General features: G+C 39.5%; 1 protein-coding gene across 1 annotated transcript in view; it reads left to right on the forward strand.

Annotated features, from left to right (window-relative positions):
* Nucleotides 1-20,441, forward strand: part of Abcc4 (ATP-binding cassette, sub-family C (CFTR/MRP), member 4) — a 183,047-nt gene extending 162,606 nt beyond the window's left edge. The window contains exons 27-30 of the mRNA XM_013023011.1: nucleotides 1,654-1,826; nucleotides 3,502-3,607; nucleotides 11,445-11,579; nucleotides 19,699-20,441. Of these exons, the coding sequence (XP_012878465.1) occupies nucleotides 1,654-1,826; nucleotides 3,502-3,607; nucleotides 11,445-11,579; nucleotides 19,699-19,806 (522 nt within the window). The 3' untranslated portion in view covers nucleotides 19,807-20,441. The remainder of the gene's footprint in view (nucleotides 1-1,653; nucleotides 1,827-3,501; nucleotides 3,608-11,444; nucleotides 11,580-19,698) is intronic.
* Nucleotides 20,442-22,607: the final 2,166 nt, after the last annotated feature.

The following is a 22,607-nucleotide window of genomic DNA, read 5'->3' on the forward strand; positions in this document are numbered from 1 at the left end:
AAACAAAGGAGGAGGCTGCAATTCTTGGTAAGAAATGTACGCATTATCCCGCCCATGTAATTGTAACCCCTCTGTACAGTATGTTCACAAATAAAATAAAATTAAAAAAAAAAAGAATACTTCTGTCAGCCCCAAAGAGCCCATGTGTCCACTGTGTCCACTGTGTCCATGTGTCCACACCCACCATTCCGTTCCCTATCTATAGATTCCTGCAGTGGCCTTTTAACTAAACTGTTAAGGAAGGGCACTTTTCAATCTGGCTATATTGTACCTAGAGGATTATTTTCTTTAGTATTTTTAATGGCATTTGCACCAACATTGCTAACTCACTGCTAACTGTTGATGGCATCAGAAAAGTACATTGGTTCTGGCAAGTTTGTTCTTTTTTTAGGGGGGAGGTTGTTTTAGATAGATAGATAGATAGATAGATAGATAGATAGATAGATAGATAGACAGACAGATAGATATACACACATTTATATTTATTTAAGTAGTTGTTTAAAGGAGGTGCCATTTAACAAAGTAGTATATGGTTACAATGCATTTCAATCTGTGTTGCTCCTTCAACAATTTCATCCTCCTTTGACCCATCCCATCCAGTATACTTCTCAATTTTCTGGTATATACAATGAATTCTTGATTGCATTCTCTCCTGCTTTCATTGTAAACCCGGCTCCCCTTACCTCCTCCCTCCTTGCAAGTTCCTATTTCTTATGCTTATTTTGTTGGGCTTTTCCTTAGTCTTTCAAAAAAAAAATCATACTACGTAAGCTCTCCAAAGTATCTATTATAATTCAGTCAATTCATTTGTAACCACTTGAATACCACCCATCATATTTACTTACAGATTTATAGGCACATTCTATCTACCACTATTGAGAGAAACCTTTCAACTTTTGTCTCTCTGAGCCTGGCTTACTTCACTTAATACAATTCTTTCCAAGTCTTTCAGATGGCACAAAATCATTTCTAAAATTCCATTGTGTGTGTGTGTGTGTGTGTGTGTGTGTGTGTGTATCACATTTTCTTGGTGGGAATGTAAGCTTGTTCAACCATTCTGGAAAGCAATGTAGAGGTTTCTCAAAAAAACTAAACATACCCGGGTAATCCTGGCTACTCAGAAGGCTAAGATCTGAGGATTGCGGTTCACAGCCAGCCTGGGCAGGAAAATTTGTGAGACTCTTTTCTCCATTTAACCACCAGAAAACTGAAAGTGGAGCTGTGGCTCAAAGTGGTAGAGTGCTAGCCTTGAAAAAAGGAGCTCAGAGACAGCACCCAGGACTGGAGTTCAAGCCCCACAAACAAACAAACAAAAAAAAGCCTAAATATAGAACTACCTTATGATATAGCAGTTTGAACTCCTGGGCATTTATCCAATAGAACACAAACAAGGCTATAGTAAAACCACCAGCACAACCATGTTCATTGCAGCACTATTACTGTAGCTAAGATATGGAATCATCCCAATTGCCCCTCAGCATATAAATGGATTCAGTTTAGATTGTTTGTGTTCTGAGTTAACTGTACTGTGGTTCTAAGGAACATTAGCTGGAACTGACTCTTACTGTACACAGGATAGAAGTCACATAAGGTATTCTTTCCAGAAAAAAGGACCTCAGAGCTCTGATGCCATTCTTCTGTCTACATCTATAGGTACAGCTCAAAGAAGCCATCGAAGATCTTCCTGGTAAAATGGATACTGAATTGGCAGAGTCAGGATCCAATTTTAGTGTTGGACAGAGACAGCTGGTATGCCTTGCCCGAGCAATTCTCAAGAAAAATCGGATATTGATTATTGATGAAGCAACTGCAAATGTGGATCCAAGGTACAGACTGAAGATGGACACTACACTCACTCTGAATTTTAAATGTGGCAAACACTAATAATACTGACAAATGTTTCTAAGTGCTGTATTGGCCACCAAAGAAAAGTCTTGATCCCATTAATTCTGGAAAATGAAGGAAGAAACAAAAGCATGCTTTGTGGTGTCAACTATCTGATAGGTTGGGCAAAAACCTGAAATCTAAAAGCCTCTAAAATCCAAAAAAATTTTTTAAGCAAAAGAATGTCCTTTATTATTAAGGCCTTTTTCTTTTTTTTTTTTAATCCAAAGTTTTTATGTGCTAACATGACACTACAAATGGGAAATTCCTCTGCATGTGACTTGACGGCTATAGGTCATAGTGAGAACAGAGGCCCAGTGTGTCTTTTCAGTTCCTTCAGTTGACATATCCTTACTTTGCTGCAGGCACAGAATTATTTTAAATATTATAGGAATCACCTTCAGGCTATGCAAATATTGGGAAGTCCAAAATCCTCTGGTCTCAGGCGTTTCATAGAAGGGTGACTTAGTCTGTGTTGCATCCTGAGCAAATTAAATTCCTAAATTCCACTTCTGATAGTTTCAGGCAATATGAAAGGGAACTTTTTGTAAAAAAAAAAAAATGGTTAATTTTTTTCATTGTAAAGATAGTGTACAGAGGGGTTACAGTTACATGAGTATGGTAATGAGTGCATTTCCTATCAAGCATTGTTACCCGCTCCTTTGTTTTTCCCCTACCATCCCTTCCCTTCCCACCTCCCTGACTCCTCCCCCCACCAAAGTTGTAACATTCGTTTTCAACATAGTGTCTCACTGTTACAATGTGTCATCCTGTATCCTTATTGTAGCATTTTGTTATTTCCCTTCCCCTCCCCAAATTAGAAAAATGTGTATACAAGATATAGGGCAGGTTATACCATGGGGAAGAACATACAAAAGAAACCAAAAAAAATCGTAGTATATACCATGGGGAAAAACATATAAAAGAAACCAAAAAAATCATAGTACATTATAAGTACATCATAAACAGCAGCAACAAAGATAAAACCTCTTGTGTCCCTATCTTGGGGTTCATTTCACTTAGCATCATCTTATGTGGTCATATGTACATAGATTTTGACCTTTTCTGCTTGACCTAGACATATATTAGTTATTTCAAATAAGGGAAACCATGGGACCTATATTTCTTTGGGCCCAGCTTACTTCACTTAATATAATTTTGTCCAAATCTTTCCATTTTCTAATAAATGGGGTGGTATCATTCTTTCTGATGGAGGCTTAGAATCCCATTTTATATATATATATATATATATATATATATATTGCATACCACATTTTCTTGATCCATTCATCTACTGAGGGCATCTGGGTTGGGTCCATAGCTTAGCTATGGTAAATAATTCTGTGCTAAACATAGTTGTGCTGGTAGCTTTAGTATGGCCTTGTTTGTGATCATTTGGGTAAATGCCCAAAAGTGGTTGAACAAGTTTACACTCCTGCCATTAATACAGTAGGTATGGTTCTAAAGGGAACTTTTTAATGATAAACAATGAAATTCCTAAGTTGACTTTTTAATACTTTAAGAACAAGATTGTGTCTTTTTAAACATTTTTGAAGTAACATCTAATTTTTAAAGTCTTGAGTTCACTTTTCCCATATTCACTGATTAAAATTCCAGAACTGACGAGTTAATTCAGAAAAAAATCCGGGAGAAGTTTGCGCATTGTACTGTCCTGACAATTGCACACAGACTGAACACCATCATCGACAGTGACAAGATAATGGTGAGTGCTGTTCCTATGGTAATCCAATGGCTTCCAGGGAGGTCCACTGCGTGTGCGTCGTATGTACATGTGTGCATACGTGTGTGTGTATGAGTCCTAGACCATGAACTCAGGGCCTGGCTACTCTCCCTGAGCTTTTTTGCTCTACCATTTGAATCACAACTCCGCTTCCAGCTTTTTGGTGGTTAATTGGAATAAGAGTCTCAGGGACTTTCCTGTATGGGCTGGCTTTGAAACCTCAATCCTCAGGTCTTCAGTAGGATTACAGACAAGAGCCACAGGTGCCTGGCAGATGTCCACTTTTTAATATATCCTTCCTTACAAAAGCTGATAGAAAGCCTCAATAAGTTAATTTCCTGTTATTTTTTTCTCTTCTTCCCAATACTACCTCAAGCATTTAACTGCACATTCTGTGCTATCACGTAGTCTATCTAGTAATTTCTTTACTTACCTTTTTTAATATTAAGAGTTTATTTGCCTTGACATTTTTCTTTTAAGATGACCAATGTGGCTCAAATCTATCATTCTAACTTCTTGGGAGGCAGAAATTAGGAGGATTGCAGTTTGAGGCCAGTCCAGACATAAAGGTTCAAGAGACTCCATCTCATTCAGTGGCTGGGCCTGATGGTAGCCATGGGAGAAATACAATAGTTGCAGATCAAACTGCAGCAGTGATATTCTTCCTTGTTTTAAAAATGCCTGTTCCTTTTCCAGAAAATAAGGGATTTTTCTGCTCTGTTAGTCTAAAATCATTTGAGGACATGAAGACAAGTCAGTCAACCCCAAAGTTTAATGCTCCAGAGGGCAGTGGTCAGGTTCAGGAAATGGCTGGAGAGGTGACAGATGCTAACAAAAGACCTTACCAACAGCTTTGTCATCATAAAGTTGTCATGTAATTGCAAGCACTTAAGGTGTAATAATTACATTTTGTTGCACTGATGAATTCTTCTTCACAAAGAGGAATGGATATGGTTTTGTTTACTGTCAGTAATTCAGACAAAAGTCTTATTGGGAAACAACTGTGACCTAATTAATAGCTTTGTTTCTGTGTTGGCTCTCCAAAGGGATTTAACCAGTTTGGGTTCATTAAGCGCCACTAATGTGCTAGGCTTAGAATTCTGTTTTATAAAGATGTTCTCCCTATTTTAAATGTGTTAAGCACGATGTAGTTGTTAGAGGGCTAATTTAATCTCCCTCATTTGTTCAGTTGCCACAAAACAGTGGTGCCAGACTGAAGTATTAGAGAGTCTCTTTCTCCTGGCACTCGGCACTAACTCTAGATGAAAGGTGGTTTTTAGGATTAGCTGGGTACTTGTCATCTACTTCCTTCTTAGCCGGTCACACAGCTTATCCTTCCAGTTTCTGTTCAACCCCAGCCCTTGCAGCTCTGAGTTCCCCTAACAGCAGGAGCAAAAGATGCTGAAGAGAACTGCAGCCACAACTTCAGCCTGCATAGAAACATTGGCATCACCACTTGGTGAACTCTTTGGGAATGAATTGTGGAGAACCACAAGCAAAGCTCAGAAACTCAGGTCCAACTCTTCTGCTTCTGGGCCAAATTATGGTTTCCTAATCTGTACCTTGCTTTCTGAATTCAAAATCTCTTTGTTTCCCAGAGAAATCAAAGCTAGTAACTAGACTTCCATACTCAGCTGGAAAAGTACAACACAAAACTAATTCTACCTTCATGGAACTTTTAAGCCTACATGACCACAACCAGGACATTCCAGAAAGAAGGAACAGTGCTCCTTCAAAAATATGCTAAGCCAGGCACAAATATCTCACGTTTTCCTAGCTACTCAGGAGGCTGAGATCTGAGGTTCAAAGCCGGCCCAGACAGAAAGGTCCATAAGAATCTTCAACTAACCAACAAAAAGCCTGAAGTGGAGCTGTGGTTCAAGTGGTAGGGTGGTGCAAATGGTAGAGTGCTAGCCTTGAGACAAAAGCTCAGGGATAGTGCCCAGGTCCTGAGTTCAAGCCCCAGGACTGGCACCAAAAAAAAAAAAAAAAAAAAACCTAGAGATTGAAGGTAAGTGTTGAATGAAAAAATTAAAAAAAACATATAAAGGCAGAAGAAATAATGAAAGCAGGGATATGTGAGAGAGCAGTTTTGGAGCAGTAATATCCATGGTAGGTCATGATGGCCATGACCTCCTCTCTACCTTCCCCGATGAGAAGAACTATATATGGTTTGAAGACTAGGGAAGGATCTTGAGTGATACTTGCTACCTGCCACAGTGCCTAGACAAAGAGCAAAGGATGACAAGAAAATTCATTTGTCAGTGAGGAAGGCAATTTCCAGGACTGGCTAACTACCGTTCTACTGTAGGCATTGAGCCCAATCTACATACCCCAATCCTCCCCTGGCAGCTGGAAGCAAACCTCCATACCTCTGCTTCTCCCTTCTGCCCTCCCCTGTACTGCTTGGATGCTTTCCTGGGCTTTTCTTTTCCTGTAGTCAGCCTTTTTCCATACCATGTCCTGTCATTCATCACTCCCTGAGCACACCCCATTACCATGTCCACGTTCCGCCAAGTGAACTGGATTAAGTTATTTTGCAACAGGTCCATCTAATTTTTCTATCTAGGACAGCTACCTGGGCTACCTGCAGATATGAAGGCCTGATAGCCCCATCTTCACTTAGCTTATGTAACTGACTGACTCATCCCATGTAATGTATTTTTCCTTCGCCTTCTAGAAAACAGTGAGCAATTTGAGGTTGCCATTCCTGGAGAGATGCTGAGACAGAAGGGTGGCCGTCCCCTCAGTGTGTTTAGTTTAATGTGTGGTTTTTCTTAGAGTTTACTTGGGTACAGGAATGGGGCAGAGGAGGTACCCCAGAGACCAATTCAAGAGCCTTTCCTTATAGATGAAAGAAGTTACTTTTTCTCTTTCTTAAGATAAAAGTGGGACATTCACTGAGGCTCCGATGGCTCATGCCTGTAATCCTAGCTACTCAGGAGGCTGAGATCTGAGGATCATGGTTTGAAGCCAGCCTGGATAGGAAAGCCTGTGAGACTCTTATCTCCAATAAACCACCAGAAAACTGGAAGTGGTGCTGTGGCTTAAGTGGTAGAGCACTCGCCCTGAGCTGAAGAGCTAAGGGACAGTGCCCACACCCAGAGTTCAAGCCCCACAACTGACAGAAAAAAAGGGGGAAATTAATTCTGCTTTTCTATACAGAAAACAATATTCAGAGTTGTTTGTTCTGAAAAATCTCAGCAGTAAATACTAAGGTTAGGAGGGTAAAAGTTTATTTCTGGCATTTCTTTCCATGTTGAGTAACTGTCCCTTCTGTTCTTTCTTTTGTCCACTACTTAACATCAATGATTCTCCAGGCCTCTGCTTTTAAAACTAATTTACCTTTAGCCATGAACTTGAATTGTGTGGTCCCCCAAGTCCCTATCTTGATTATTTAAGCCCACTTCCCTTTGTAGACTCATTCCCTCATGCTCTCATCCTGTAGTCTACACCATTGGACAGTCATCCATTTAAGCCCTGAATTTCACTTCCTTTGTCCTTTTAGCCCATATGTTTTGGGTGCCTAGCACTTATGTACAATGTCAGGCCTTGGTGGTGCAACAGTGAATACAGCAGGCCTCACACCTGACTCTGAGGAGGTGACAGGTGCACCTCCAGGACTCAGGGTCCATGTTCTTTGTGTTTAGAATGATGACTAACTTCTCACTCCTATTTTTGTGTGTCCACATCTTTATTACTCCAGTCTAGTTTGATACCCTTTTCTTTCCATGGCTTTTCTTCAGAATCTCTGGCCAGCGGTGACCTCTCTTGCTGCTACAGTCATCTTCATAGTTTAATAAGTTGTTTTCCTTTTTCTAGTATGTACCAGACACCCAGTAAATAATCTGGATCCTGAATATAATAAAATTGCAGGGGGACAAAGGAGACATTTCTGTTTACAAGCATATTTCTTACATTATGCAAAGTGAATATGTTATCAACATGAGAGAGAATCTTAGAAAATTAAATGCTTTAAAGGTATCCTTTCACTCTTTTAGATCTGGCAATAAGTGTACTAACAGTGTATTTATTCTTCTTTTTTGGGGAGGAGGGGGGTCTGGTTGTGGGGCCTGAACTCTGGGCCTGGGCACTGTCCCTCAGCTCTTAAGCTTAAGGCTAGTGCTCTACCGCCACTTCCGGCTTTTTTGTTTTTGTTTATGTGATGCTGAGGAATCAAACCCCAGGGCTTCATGCATGCAAGGCAAATACTCTACCACTGAGCCACCTTCCCAGCCCCCTTTTTTTTTGTGTGTGTGGGGGAACAACCTTCTTGTTCCATTTCTTGGAGTTCATTTTGATATAAACATCATTTTATATGGTCATATGCACATAGCAATTGAGCTCTTGTGATCCTCTCCTAAGAATATCCTAGATATATTTTAGTTATTACAAGTGAGGGAACTCAAGCAGCTGTTTCTTTGGGTCTGGCCTACTCCACTTAATATAATTTTTTCTAAGTCTTTCCATTTCCTTATAAATGGGACAATGTCATTTTTTCTGATGGAAGCATAGAATTCTATTGTGTATACCACATTTTCTTTATCCATTCATCCACTGAGGGGCAACTGGATTGATTCTATATCTTAGCTATGGTAAATAATGTTGAAATGAATATGGTTGTGCTGGTGGCTTTAGTGTGGGCACTGCTGATTTTAAAACTTACTCATTTAGCTATTAATTTTTATTATCTTCAAACAATTACAAAGGGGCTTCAATTTAACATGTCTATTAGTATATCCAATGTGTGTGTGTGTAGGATACGATGCTTGAAATTGAACCCAAGACTGAAATACACCCCCAGCCCTGTATGTTTTAATGAATATTAAAATACTAGAAGCTGGGTGCCAGTGCCTCATACTTATAATTCCAGCTACTCAGGAGGCTGAGATCTGAGGATTATGGTTCAGAGCCAGCCTGGGCAGTTGAGTCCATGTGACTTACTTCATCATCAATTAACCAACAACAAAAAAAAAAAACAGGAATGAAGCTGTGGCTCAAGCGGTAGAGTGCTAGCCTTGAGTGTAAAAGCCTAGGGACAGTCCCCAGGCCCTGGATTTAAGCCCCAAGACTGGCACACACCCACATACCCACAACCCCCCCCAAAAAAATAATATAGTATGTGTTTTGGGGTGAGTATATGTATATGTGATGTTTGGGTTGAACCCAGAACTGAGATACACTATCAGCCCTATGTTTTAATGCATATTCAGATAATATCAGAGAAGTCCATTTTATTTTATTTTAAAGCATTGTCTTAAAAAGCTAAAATATGATTTCTAAGGGGCTGAAAATGTAAACATGTGCTTAGCATGTGAGAAACCCTAGGTTTGATACCTAGTATCCAAAAAAAACCTAGTTCTAATAAGTTATTATCAAATTTTATAACAAATGATAGCAGTTCTATCACATGAACATACCCAACTTTAAAACAGCCCTAACAAAATAAAGTGTGCAGTCATTAAATTGTTCATGTATACAGGCACCAAACATTATGACCAACATAATCTTTCTGTAGCTTCTGTTGTTAATTCTCTTGCTTTCTGGGAGTATTGTTTTTTGTTTTTCTGGCTCTACCTTCTTAGATTGTGGTCAGCTCTGAGCATAGTGGGTATCTTTTCAGACAGTGTGAGAAAAGGTGGGAGATTAACCATTGTCTCAAATTTGAGTACATTCCATAGGATATTGAAGAGGAGCAAAAGAGCAGAGTAGTAGTACTTTCATTCCATTACACATTATGTGTAGTCAGAGAGTTCAGCCTCCACAATCTCTGAAATGGTGATTATTTTTTTAAAGTTTGTTTATTGCTTTTGCAGAACAGAAAATTCATCATTTTGTAAAGCAATTTGATTCACTTATTTACTTAGTCTTTGGCATAGGGAGAAACCTGTATTTTAAATTTGCAGGGTTTTTTTATTTCTTGAACGTCAGGAGGAGTGGTTATGTCCTGTAATGCTATGCTTAAGTAAAATTACACATTCAGGGCATCTAAATTGGCATGCCAAATTATAGGACCTTTTAATTATTATGTGGATGTGACAGATTCAATTATTCTTGAACTCTTTTGAGAAAAGCTGCCCTTAGCAGTGATTCACAGTAGTAAACAAAAGATTAACAGGAGAATGCCCTTTATGAGACTTAATAAATGTTTCCGATTAAATACCACAGGCCAGAATTAACTGCAATATCTAGACATGAAAAAAGCAACAACCTGTGTCCTGCCTAGAGTTTTAGTGTATTCTCTTCAGATGAATTTATTATAAACACAGTCTAAATGAAGAACTAAGTGCCACTTAACATCAGAACTCTTTTCCTAGGTACATCATTTGAGCCAATTGTCTTGGACTCTTTCTTCTCTCTGAAACCATTTACTGAAGCCACTAATAAGTAGAAATGCAGAGTTAAAGAGTCCCTTCCTCCACCTTTCAATTTCCAGTGGACGTATTAATGAGCTATAAAACAGCCAAAAGGCAGGCAATGAGAGAGAAAGAGAGAGAGAGAGAAAGGAAGGAAGGCAAGGTAATTGTGACAGCATATACTCAACAGTGAGTCCCCCTCACTTTCTATGTATTGTGATCATTGGACTTTGGAGCTCAATTTCTTAATTGCTTTTTTAGTCTTATCCAAAGAGAAAATTGGATTTCCAGAGATTTCCCCTATGCAAAGCAATTAGGCTAAAGCTGCTTAGGTAGCAGCTCTTTTGGCCAGTCTTTCTTCCTCCTAAGTTCATAAATGACAAACAGAGGCAACTTTGGGGCATACCTTTGACGCCACTGCTGATGGATTTCGTTCCTCTAACCAAGCTACATAGTCTAGGAGCCTAAAGAAATTCTAGAAACATTTGCTTCTTTTCTAACTACTGTTCAGATCCTTTCAAACGATTCTTTTGCTGTCAGGTCATGACCATTTTGGTTTAATCTGATTATGCTAGATAAAATGAGTTTGATTTTCTTCAGGTAGGAAATTTCAGAGATTAGATATAAATTATAAACACATATAAAATATATACAGGGCCATATGAAGAGATACACACACGAATTGACCCAAGTATGATATTCGGAGGGGGGAGTCTAATGGAGTAACTTCTATCAACATCTGACTGACAGTCTAACAAAATAATTTCAGGAAATTGGAATGTGTGCTGGATGTGACTAAAGAGAGGGACTGAAGATGAATGGAGAGAGGAAGGGTGGGCTAATGCAGTCATGATATTCAATATGTGTATATGAAAATGAAATGAAATAACTTGAGGAGGAAAGATGGGAGAGAATGATGGAAAAGGTAATGCCAATCAAGATGTGTTATATTCCTAAACTGACATGGTAAATTGAAGCCTCTTTGCACGACTATGAAGTTAAAAATAAATAAACAAAACAACTTCTTGGTACGGTATGCCGTTCCAAGGAAAAAACAGGGGAATAACAACTACAACAATAAAAAATAAAAGGAGTTTCTCACCCTTTTAGAGGTATGTATAAAGCTTAGTCTGAGAGTTTTTAAAGCACCAACTAGTAATAACAACTCCTAAATACCACTGGCAGAATATAAAATGCCACGGGACCGCTGAGTACCCATAATCATAGTCTAGAACTTTCATTTTCTTCCTTTCCTATGACATTATAATAATAAAAGGTCAGGTTAGGCCTTTGTTTGCTTCGTAAAACAGGGTAATCAAACCATTTAAGCACCCTCTGGGCCTACCACCCAAATAGACTCTCTATATTCTCCCTTGCCTGCTCCTTTCCGAAATATTGTGTGAGTGATAATATGTTGCTCCCAAACATTGTGTTTCAATGAGCTTCTTTCTGCTGATTACCAGGTTTTGGATTCAGGAAGACTGAAAGAATATGATGAGCCATACATTTTGCTGCAAAATACAGACAGCTTCTTTTACAAGATGGTGCAGCAGCTGGGCAAAGGAGAAGCCGCGGCACTCACTGAAATAGCAAAACAGGTGAGCATGCCCAGGAGCTGTAATTAACGTTTGTCTCACCAGTTCCCTCCTCACAATTTGGCAGTGTGGGTCGGCTAACAAGTACTAGGTGCCCCTTTCAATTATAAGCCTCCAGAGACAAAGCTTCAACACGTTCACCGTTGAAGTCGGGTCTGTGAGGACTGGATGGGGGTGAGGGGGGAAGGGAGGAACACATGCACGTGCAAACAGTGTGCCTAAGACAGAGACTACACAGGACTTTCTGCCCCTTGAAGATTCTATGGCCCTGATTCTTAGTGAGCAAAACTGATATGCTGCAAACCCGTTGCATTTCATTCGTACTCGTGTTCAGAATATTTAAGATGCAAATGCTGTCAGAGTACATCCAAAAAATTGTTCGCTTATTCTAGAAAGATCTACAGAGGGACACATCCGTTACTTTTGGTCTGGGTTTTAGCAGTTGGTAAAGAAAACTTGACTGTCGCTGTCTTCCCCACATTCCCCAGCGATTCTTTGTTGTTTTGGATGAGATTCAAAGTTACTTTTTGTCATCCTCTAATTTCTAGGAGATAATACAGTTGAACTCTGTTATTCCAATGATGAGAAACCTAATGCCCTGAGAAATGAAATGGCCCCCTGTTCTTGCAGTTCAGAGCGGAGACAGAATGAGCAATCTTTTCTTCCACATCAGCATTTTTCATGGTAGTCTTTGCACAGATGAGCACCTGTGTCCTAGTCTCTTGAAGTTCTTTCGTCTAGCTCAACACTGTCGGTGGTGACTTGTTCTTTAGACTTTATTTTGCATAGTTGACATAGTTCTTGCATGCATGCTTTCCCTTGTGTGTGAGCACAGTTCTTTATCCTACTTGATTGATGAGGGGTCTCAGGAAGGCATATAGAGAGCTAGTGGCAGGGGGATAGATGGGTGAGGCTGATGGCCAACCCTGTTGAGTTAGGAAACCTTGGTCCTAGTTTTTTTTTTTTCTAATTTACAAAGAATATTTTTTTTATTTCATTTAACTTTCTTTTTTTATTGTAAAGATACTATACAGAGGGTTACAGTTACGTGAGTGAGGTAATGAGTACACTTCCTCTTGAACATTGTTACCCCCTCCATTGTTTTCCCCCTACCATCCCCTCCCTCCCTCCCTTCCCAGAAGTTCTTTTTTTTTTTTTGATTGTGATTAAGTGATTACATAATTTCTAAGTCACAAGTTCATTCTAACTTTCCTGGAGCAAATTGTCTATCACAGTCTGTAATATATAACAGTGTTCACATGTTATATACCATATTTGTGATCAGCAGCGTGGGGACCCCCACAACATTTTTTTTTAATTTTATTTTATTTGTGAACATACTGTACAGAGGGGTTACAATTGCATGGGCAGGATAATGCGTACATTTCTTACCAAGCATTGCAGCCTCCTCCTTTGTTTACCCTTCCCATCCCTTCCCAGCCTCCCCCCTCCCCCATCCCAATCCTTCTCCTTCCCCCCTCCCCCCCACCCCCTTCCCCCCCCCCCCGCACCAACGTTGTAAAGCTCTTTTTGGACATGACAACTTGTACTTCTCATTGTTGCATCAGATCCACCTGTATCCTTAAACAACTGGTTTTTCCCCATCTCCTCCACAAGTTATACTGACATCAAATATAGTGAAAGCAGGGGTTATACTGTGGGGGAGGGACATACCAAGCAACAAAGAGATAATCTTATAAATGCGTTAGAAACACATGCATGAAAGAAAAAACATTAAAATACATATCTAAGGGTTCATTTTCCTGACATCACATTATCTGACCTTTTCCGCTTGACTCATACATATACTAGATATTGCAAATAAGGGAAACCATGGGACCTATGTTTCTTTGGGCCTGGCTTACTTCACTTAATATAATTTTTTCCAAGTTTTTCCATTTCCTAACAAATGGGGCAATGTCATTCTTTCTGATGGAGGCATAGAATTCCATTGTGTATATATACCACATTTTCTTGATCCATTCATCTACTGAGGGGCATCTGGGTTGGTTCCATATCTTAGCTATGGTAAATAATGCTGCAATAAACATAGTTGTGGTGGTAGCTTTAGTGTGGTCTTGTTTGTAAGCATTTGGGTAAATGCCCAAAAGTGGGATTGCTGGGTCATAGGGGAGTTCTATGTGAAGTCTTTTGAGGAACCTCCATAATGCTTTCCAAAGTGGTTGGACAAGTTTACATTCCCACCAACAATGCTTGGTCCTAGTTTTGTATCATGTCCAAGTTGGGGCCAGTCCGCCCATCCTCACCATAGCTGAACTTCCCTGTAGACTTTGAGGCTTGCTGAACCATTGGTATAGGTCACCTGTGCAGAAAGACAGGGAAATACCGATCTTGATTCCCACCCAAGTTGGAAGTTCTTCTTTGACATTCTGTCTGCATGCACATGGCCCTGTTAGAAGAACAAACTGTCAAATTGTCAGCTTTCTTACATGTCCCAGATCAAATATCCACACATCATTCAGAACTGTAGCACTGTGCGGATTAGTCTTAAGTCAACAGGCTTTTCACTCTCGCAGATCAGAATTCACTTGTTTGAAAAGAAAAACCAACATCTAGGGAGAGGTACTTCCAAGTCACGTATTCTTGACCACGTAGTTGCTGTTCTGAAAAGGTCGGTCCAGGTGAGCTGAATCATTTTAGGCCAACCGTCATCCTTGGAGAAGTAGGGAAAGTAGTTTTTCAGCTTATAATATGCAAGTGTGTGTTCCTCTGCTGGGCTGACATTGGCCTACACAGAGATGTATTTTCTTGCAGTGCTGGAAGCTTGAAGTTCACAATCAAGGATTGGCTTCCTCTGCGGCCTCTTTCCTGGGCTTGTGGTCTCCATGTCTTTACATGGTCCTCTGTATAGTGAGTTCTCATCTGCTCTGTGTCAGCCATGTTGGACCAGGTCTACCCTATAGGCCTCATTTTAACTTAATCTTGTCTTCAAGGACTCTGTCACATTCTGAAGTACTGACAGCCAGGACCTGAGCCTGTGGCTTCAGGACAAGGGGGTCCCACACAACACAGGACAAATGTCTGTTGTCCTTCCCCGGTGACCAGATCTCATTGAGGTTTTTATACTTCCTTTGCTCCTGCTGTATAACAGAGGTGCCAATTTATCTGTTCTCAAAATCACTATATACAGCCCCTGAAGTTAGGAAGTCTTCACATCCTGGGTTCTAAGAGTCTGAGCCTAATTGAATAGGTAAAGAAGCACTTAGCTGGCAGTGGCTGTGAGTGTGAGTCACCTAGGCCTTGGTGCCTCAGGTATGCAAACATCCTGCAGGGGCTCATCCTGCAAGACGGTTGATATTGCAGAGCATCTTATGAAAGTAAGGGAATGCTGCCTAATTGATGACAAAAGTTTGAACTGGTTTCAGAAGGCTAGAGACCCAACTCTTACTTCCTGATAGTAACAAAAGAAGCATCTAGCACTCTTGTAAGTAGCTTCAGATGATCTAAATTAGAAACTATGCTGGGGCCTGCGCTGGTGACTCATGCCTGTCTTCCTAGCCACTCAGGAGGCTGAGATTTGAGGAGATTTTTACCTACAGTTAACCCCCAAAAGTCAAAAGTGGAAGTATGAATCAAGTGGTAGAGTGCTAGCCTTGGACAAAAAAAAAAAGCTCAAGGATAGTGCCCAATGCCCAGACCCTGAGTTCAGGCCCTAAGACCAGCATTAAAAACAAAACAAACAGGGGGCTGGGAAGGTGGCTCAGTGGTAGAGCGCTTGCCTTACATGCCTGAGGCCCTGGGTTCGATTCCTCAGCACCATATAAGCAAAAAGAAAAAGCCGGAAGTGGCGTTGTGGCTCAAGTGGTAAAGTGCTAGCCTTGAGCTGAAGAGCTGTGGGATAGTGCTCAGGCCCAGAGTTCAGGCCCCATGACCGGACCCCCAAAAACAAACAAACAAACAAAACTATTGTGATGTTGGGCACCAGTTGCTCACACTTATAATCCTAGCTACTCAGGAATTTAAGATCTGGTTTGAAGCCAGTCTGGGACAGGAAAGTCCATGGTTTGAAGCCAGTCTGGGACAGGAAAGTCCATGACATACTTACCTTTAGTCAACCATCCAAAAGCCTGAAGTGTAAGCATGACTCAAGTAGTAGAGTGCAAGCCATGAGTAAAACAGCCAAGCAAGAACAAATAAAAGGCTATTCTTAATAATCAGCTTAATAGATGATTCATACTAGTACTATAAATTTGTTAAGTATTTTTTTAACTTATAAGTAAAAAGCAAGTTAGTTGCTCTTCCACTCAGGTCTCCTGGCATACAGAACTTCCCTCTGGCTGGAGTCTTGTCCTCAGCTCCTGCAGTTAGCTGACATAGTATATGCATAAGCAAGAGTGTGCACATATAGAGCTTTTCTTATTTGTTAGCACAGATGAAATTGTTCCTTACTATTACTCTTTGGGCTGTAGATGTAGCGTAGCATTTGCCCTGCATACACAAAGCCCTGAGTTCAGTCTTACAGCACTATGAGATTTTTAAAAAGATTATATCTTTATATATTAATGCATAGTTATTTCATTATATTTAAGAGCTACCTAATACTTATACTTTCTCCACTCAACTTGCTGCGTTCCCCTCTATTTAAGTTAGCTCTTAAGTTTTTAACGCCCAAAGAATGAGCTCTTGGATTTATTTACTAAGTCCTTTGTTCTGTTTTACAACTATTTGGTTTCTGTTCTTTATTCAATCTTTCCTCTTTTATTTTATTTTTGGTTCTTTAGTTTTTGAATGCATTTGATTGTATTCCTTAGTAACATTAAAAAAAATAGGGCTCTGAATGTTCCTCTGAATGCTGCTTTAGCCATGTAAATTCCAATATGTAATTCCATCAAAGCTCATATTTTACATCCTGCAGTTTAGGCCTTGATTTCTTCTTTGGTCCAAAAATTATATAAGAAGGAGATTTTCAAAACTAACTGATAATAGGAGTTAGTTTGTTGTTATTGATATTATTTCCTATTTTCCTTTCCAGTTTTACTGTCATTGTTTAGTGATCAGACAATATATGATGTACCTTTTCTACCCCTTTAGAATTACTCCTTTTTTTTCTTGTGTCCTGGTATAAAGGTAATCTTTGTGAATATTCTTTGGGCATTAAAACGTCGCAATTGTATCTGGGTAAAATATATAGCTTACCAACTTTTCATTAGCTCTACTTTGTTACTTGTATTACGTAGGTCTTCGGAGCTATCCTTATGTATGTGGGCGCATTTGTACGACTTGTATGTCAGGAGATAAAGCAGTCTCTTGTAGCCCTATCCTTTTTGTTTTGGAGGTTTTTTTTAATGTTATTTTCAGCCCACAGATGCTCATGGCTTGGGCTTTTGCTATGAACTTGGTTCTGCCTGGCTCAAACAAAGCCCTCCTCCGCCCCTCCAAACTCCACTTTGCTTCTCTCATATATTTTTGATTATCTTAACATCCAAAGGTGCATCTTCTCTGTATGGAACAGGTATGGGGTTAAAGGTCATTAGTTGCTCTTTGGTGGTTAATTGGAGATAAGAGTCTCATAGACTTTCCTGCCTACGCTGATTTTGAACTGCGATCCCCAGATCTCAGCCTCCTGAATAATTAGATTCCAAGCATGAGCTGGTGGTGCCTGGCTTGGTCCCTTTTTGACACATGAAAAAACTAAGGCAGTTGAATCTAAAAATCTGAAAAATCACCAGTTATTAAGTGTTGTTACGCTCCCTCCAGTATGCCTGCAGCTGTGTCTTTCTGCCTGCTAAGTGACCATATTCACTCAAATAACAACATCCCAACTGTGATTCTGGGGTTCTGTAAAAATAAATCAAGCGATCCACACAAGGGGCTCCTAGATGTTTTGTTTTCACCTTTCAGCTGAGTAATGCTGCTACTTTGCATGTCCTTATGCAGCCTTCGTAAACACCCAACACTTAACTCAGTCTGTTTTCAACCTGTAGTTTGTAGCCATTAATTAGTTCCAGTGAGGTAAGTCAGCCTTATCTCTCTTTACAGATGGGGCAGCCAGTGTGGAGAGGGAGAGTAGTGTTTTCTAGGATCAGCACTAAGTCCAGGATTGAGAAGTGAGACTGGGCGCCTCCATCCTAGGCTTAACTTGAGACACAAGGACCTGGCTGGAGAACATCAACAATCTGACTCCTTTTATCATCTGCTCAGTAAAAAAGAGGCTGTGTCTCACCTGTGCTGTTATTTCGAGTGTATTACAGAACATGATAAGAGATGTGAAAAAAGAAAGGTCCAATGGAGGACTTTCTACATAGGAACTTGCTTTCAGCAAAGAATTGCAGACTTGAGAGTTAAGACCATTTGAATTAGGAATTGTTAATAATAATATTTTCCTTATAAATATTGCATTGAGATGGATGATGGGGAGGAAAAGCAAGCCAGTCTCTTTGGGAGAGGATTCTCAAGCAATAGAAAATGAGTTATATTTCCATTTGCCCTTTGGGCTGATTTTAGTTCTAACAAGTTACTAGCTCTTTGGGAATACATTAATATAGAAAGAACCATGCAAAATACGGCTACCTTTAAAAAAAAAAAAGTGTGAGAGGGGTAGGTGATAGGAAATAACACACACATTGAGATTTTTTATTATAATGTAAATGTTTCAGCTTTGAACCAGTTGAGAATTTCTTCTTTTTCTTCTCAAGTGATATTCTCATAATTTGAATTTTCTTTGTAGTGATATTTTTGGAGTAACAAGTATGGAAGCAACAAAAGAAAAAAAAAAAAACGATGTGTAATATGTAGGTAGATGCTAGATGCCTCGACTCCCTTCTCTTTTGAATGTGAAATCCAGTGATAACTTTGTTTACAACACCCACAAATATATTTGGAGCCAGATTTTTAAGAAGTACATCCAGAATTGCATGCCTGAGACACCAGTTCATGACACGTGTCAGCTGCAGAGACATGAAATATTTTCTGTTTTAAAGACTCAAAACTTTTTACATTCTTCTTTGGTAGAAAAAAAATCACATTCTGAAGTCCCTTTTTTCATCCAAACACATTTGGAGATAAGAGCTCACAAGTCTTGACATTATTTCATTTTGTTATGCGCATCTGTCAAGGAACCAAGATACGATACAGCTACTAAAAACCAACGATTGTGGAACAGAGAAACTTGACAGCATTTCATTTCCTTTATGTTCCGATTATACATTTATCAGGGAACCTGTATCTCTCCTAGTTCTGCTAGAAATTGGTAGAATTCAGGAACTCAAAGAACCGACCTATTATTTGGTATCATCTTACATTTTTAGAGAAGTTGCTTGGTTGGGTCATTGTTCGAGCTTTTGCTTCATTATTGTGGCCCACTATCCACAGATCACATTTCTATGGACCTTGTGACTGCTTTGCCGCACAAATTAAACACCAGGATATTTCATACATAGAGGCCAGCATTTCAATGGTTGTCAATCAAGGGAGTATAAAATATAGGGATTACAACCTGATATTAACAGCCGAATCTATTGTGCTCATTTTTATGTGTGAAAATGAGAAACCCTCGTGCCGACGCTAGCTTTCCGGGCCTCTTTGTCACTCTGTTTTTAATTTATCTCCAGGTTTTGAGTCAGTAAAAATGGCTTTGCTTATCAATTTAATGGAGTGATAAAAACCTATCTGTGAATCAGAGTGATCAGCACTAAAGTGGATCTACAGGTTGTTGGGCCTTCAGCCCAACCCAGCTAAGGGGTTTTGGGGGGATAATTCCTCTCTATGATATATCCATCCTGTTGTTTGTTTGTTTGTTTTTGTGCCAGTACTGAGACTTGAACTCAGGGCCTGGGTTGCTGTCTCTTAGTTTTTCCACTCAAGGTTGGCCCTGTACTACTTCACTCTTAGCTCTGATGGTGGCTTTTTGGTAATTAATTGGAGTTAAGATTCTAACAGCTTTCTGCCCAGGCTGGCTTCAAACACAGGATCCTCAGATCTCAGCCTCCTTGAGTAACCAGGATTATAGATGTGAGCCACCAGTATCTCATTTGGGTTTTAATTACATCTCCAGGTGGGGGGCAGTTTGCTTCACGTGAAGAAGCGAACATTGAAATACATTGTCTTAGAGGACTTGCATACCTTTCTAACATGCCCTTTTTATCTTTTTCTTTTTAAACAGGTGTATTTCAAAAGAAATTACCCAGATATCACTCACCCTGGCTCTGTGGTTCTGAACACCTCCAATGGACAGCCTTCCACCTTAACTATTTTTGAGACTGCACTGTGATTCTTCCGAAATGTTGTCTGTTTTGAAGTCATTTGGGCACCATTGGAACTACATCGAGCTTTTATTTTAACTCTAGCAGCAAATATTTACACATCCAAGATGGTTTGTTTGCAGTTTTCTCCAACTTCATCCATTGATGAAACAATAACAAATAACACAATGGCCTGTTATTTTTATCTAAATGTTATGCTTACTCTTTACAAGAAAAAAAAAATTCCAAATCAGTGCGGAAAGTCTCCACAAAAGGTGTCTGCCGTGTTTTGTGCCTTAACAGACTTGAAAACCAAAGCCCATTGACTTTGTAAGGAATAATAGCACAAAGTTGACATGAGTTGGCTCCTCTCATTGTCCAGAACAGAACATATTTGTTTTTCAAGGATCCTGTTTACTTGAAGACTGTGTGAAGTTGCCACTTTGTCTCACTGCTTTTTTCAACCAGGATCCATGATTTCCCCAAAGCCCTCTGGTGAAAACAGAAAACAGGAAAAAAAAAAAAAAAAGGAAAGAAATTCATTAGTTTAGGTGACATAGTAGGGAGAATTACCTACCCCCTAAAAAAAAAAGATATATGGTTAAAATATAGAAGGACAAAATTTCATTACATGGTCTCAGGTGATTCAGTAGAAATGGCCGCAAAGGTTCTTCTGACTTGGATGTGAACCTGTGTTGCAGTCACAGAAGTTACATGGTGTTATTTTCAAACAAACAAGAAAAAAAAAAAAAGGCCAAACCTCTAACTGCAACTCCTAAAATAGGTGGTATTATTTTTATTTGGATTTTTGGTTTACAGAAAGTAAACTTTCTGTTGACTCTAAGCCTTGGGGTTTAGCCTTTCTTGAAACCTTCCAACAATTGCTTGCATAAGCCCTCCCTCCTCAGTGAGAAAACCTGAAAACCATGGCAGACGTTGGTGGTAATTATGTAGTACGTCCCCCGGTTACATCCAGAGCTTCATTTTCATGATCCTGTCCAGATAAGTTTACTTCTGACCACTAATAGCAGTTTTCTTTAGGTCCATCGGATTAGTGAATCAACAAACCACAGTACTTCCTAGTCTGTATTTCACTTGAACTGCAGGTCGGTAGTGTTTCATTGATGGTGGTGGCAGTGGTATGTTGAGTTGACCTTACTAAAGGCTTTCCATGTAAAATAGATTCTTTTGACCTCTCAGAATAAGGTATAACCACCCACATTAAATCTATTAATATGTAAATGTATACATATGTAAATGCCTATACCTAGCAGGTTTTTAGACTCATTAAGAAAAACAGATGTTTTTGTAGAATGAAGCACAGAAAAAAAAAAAAAAGAAAGAAAATGCATACACCAAAAACCACCAAAAGGCACTGAGTGTCTTGGCTGTTGGACTTTTTGTATCCAGAAAAACCTGTGATTAATGTTTAGTCCAAATAAATCACGCACACAGAGTTGTTTATTCGTAGTTGGTATTTCAAGACACTGAAATGACAATGATGATGGTAAGGTGGGTTTAAATGTGACAGATGTCTTAAGTGTATATATGTTTATCTGGGCGTTACAAGTTGAAAGGTAGTCCTGTAAGTGTGTTTCTGTTCCATTTCTGTTTTAGTGTCATCATAGGATTTTTCTAATGAAACAAAATTCAGTTGAAATAAATGACAGTTTTCATCTCCATTCAGAGCTCTGTAGTTTTGTTCTTAGAGGGATTACTGATTTAGGGCCTTGCTCATGAAAGCCATTGAGTTTTTTTGGGATTAAAATAAACCAGTAATTAGTAAATAAATTTATTAATTACTAAACCCATTATTAACTAGATGTCTTAGCTGCTTAGGTGCACCAAATATTCCAGATAGATGAGTGAATTCCAGACAAACAGTCACTGATGAAGAGTCCAGTTGCTCTCCTTTCTAGAAAACAGCATATTAGCTTAGTTTATGCTCTGGACTTTGACAGTTATTAAATGGTTCTGAGCTTTGCTTTAATTTTTGTTTTTAAAGTGACTTGGTCTGACTTGAACAAGACACATTGTTACATCTAAAATGGTATAGGATCATGGTTCTTAAAGTGTGGCTCTAGGGTAAGCAACATGACCTGGGAACTTAATAAAAATACAAACTCTTGTGGGTGCCAGAAGCTCACCCCTGTAGTCCTAGCTATTCAGGAGGCTGAGATCTGAGGATTGTGGGTTCAAAGCCAGCCTGCGCAGAAAAGTTTGTGAGACTCTTATCTCCAATTAACCACCAAAAAGCTGGAAATGGGGCCGTGGCTCAAGTGGTAGATCACTAGTCTTAAGCAAAAAAGCTCAGGGACAGCACCTAGGCCTGAGTTCTAAGACCCAAAAAATGCAGATTCTTGTGCCTTGCCCAAATCTGCTGAAACACAGAGTTTGGTGGGAACCAATACTCTTCTTTAACAAGCTTTAGGCTGATTCTAATACCAGCTAAAGTCTGCCAACCAGTGTTGCAGAACACAAAGAACTCCCAAAGCTTGAGAAAACACAGAAAGCCCAACTACAGAATTGGACAAGAATCTTAGTTAGGAACTTCACAAAGTGGAACAAATAGCCAATAACTAGAAACATACTCACCCTTGTTGGTTACCGAGGAAATGTAGATGAATGCTATAAGCAACACATCCACTGGAATGGCTGTAATTCAGTAGATTGAAAATATCTGGTGCACAATGGAGCAACAGGACCATTCATGCACTGCTGTCTATGCAAACATTCATTGAAGAAACTTTTAGAAAAAGCAGTTTAACAACGCTTATGTAAGGTGCAAACCCAGCTATGAGTACACCTGTACATGAAGAGATGCATTTAA

The sequence above is a fragment of the Dipodomys ordii genome, unplaced genomic scaffold, assembly GCF_000151885.1.
Source record: "Dipodomys ordii isolate 6190 unplaced genomic scaffold, Dord_2.0 Scaffold65, whole genome shotgun sequence".
NCBI lineage: Eukaryota > Metazoa > Chordata > Mammalia > Rodentia > Heteromyidae > Dipodomys > Dipodomys ordii.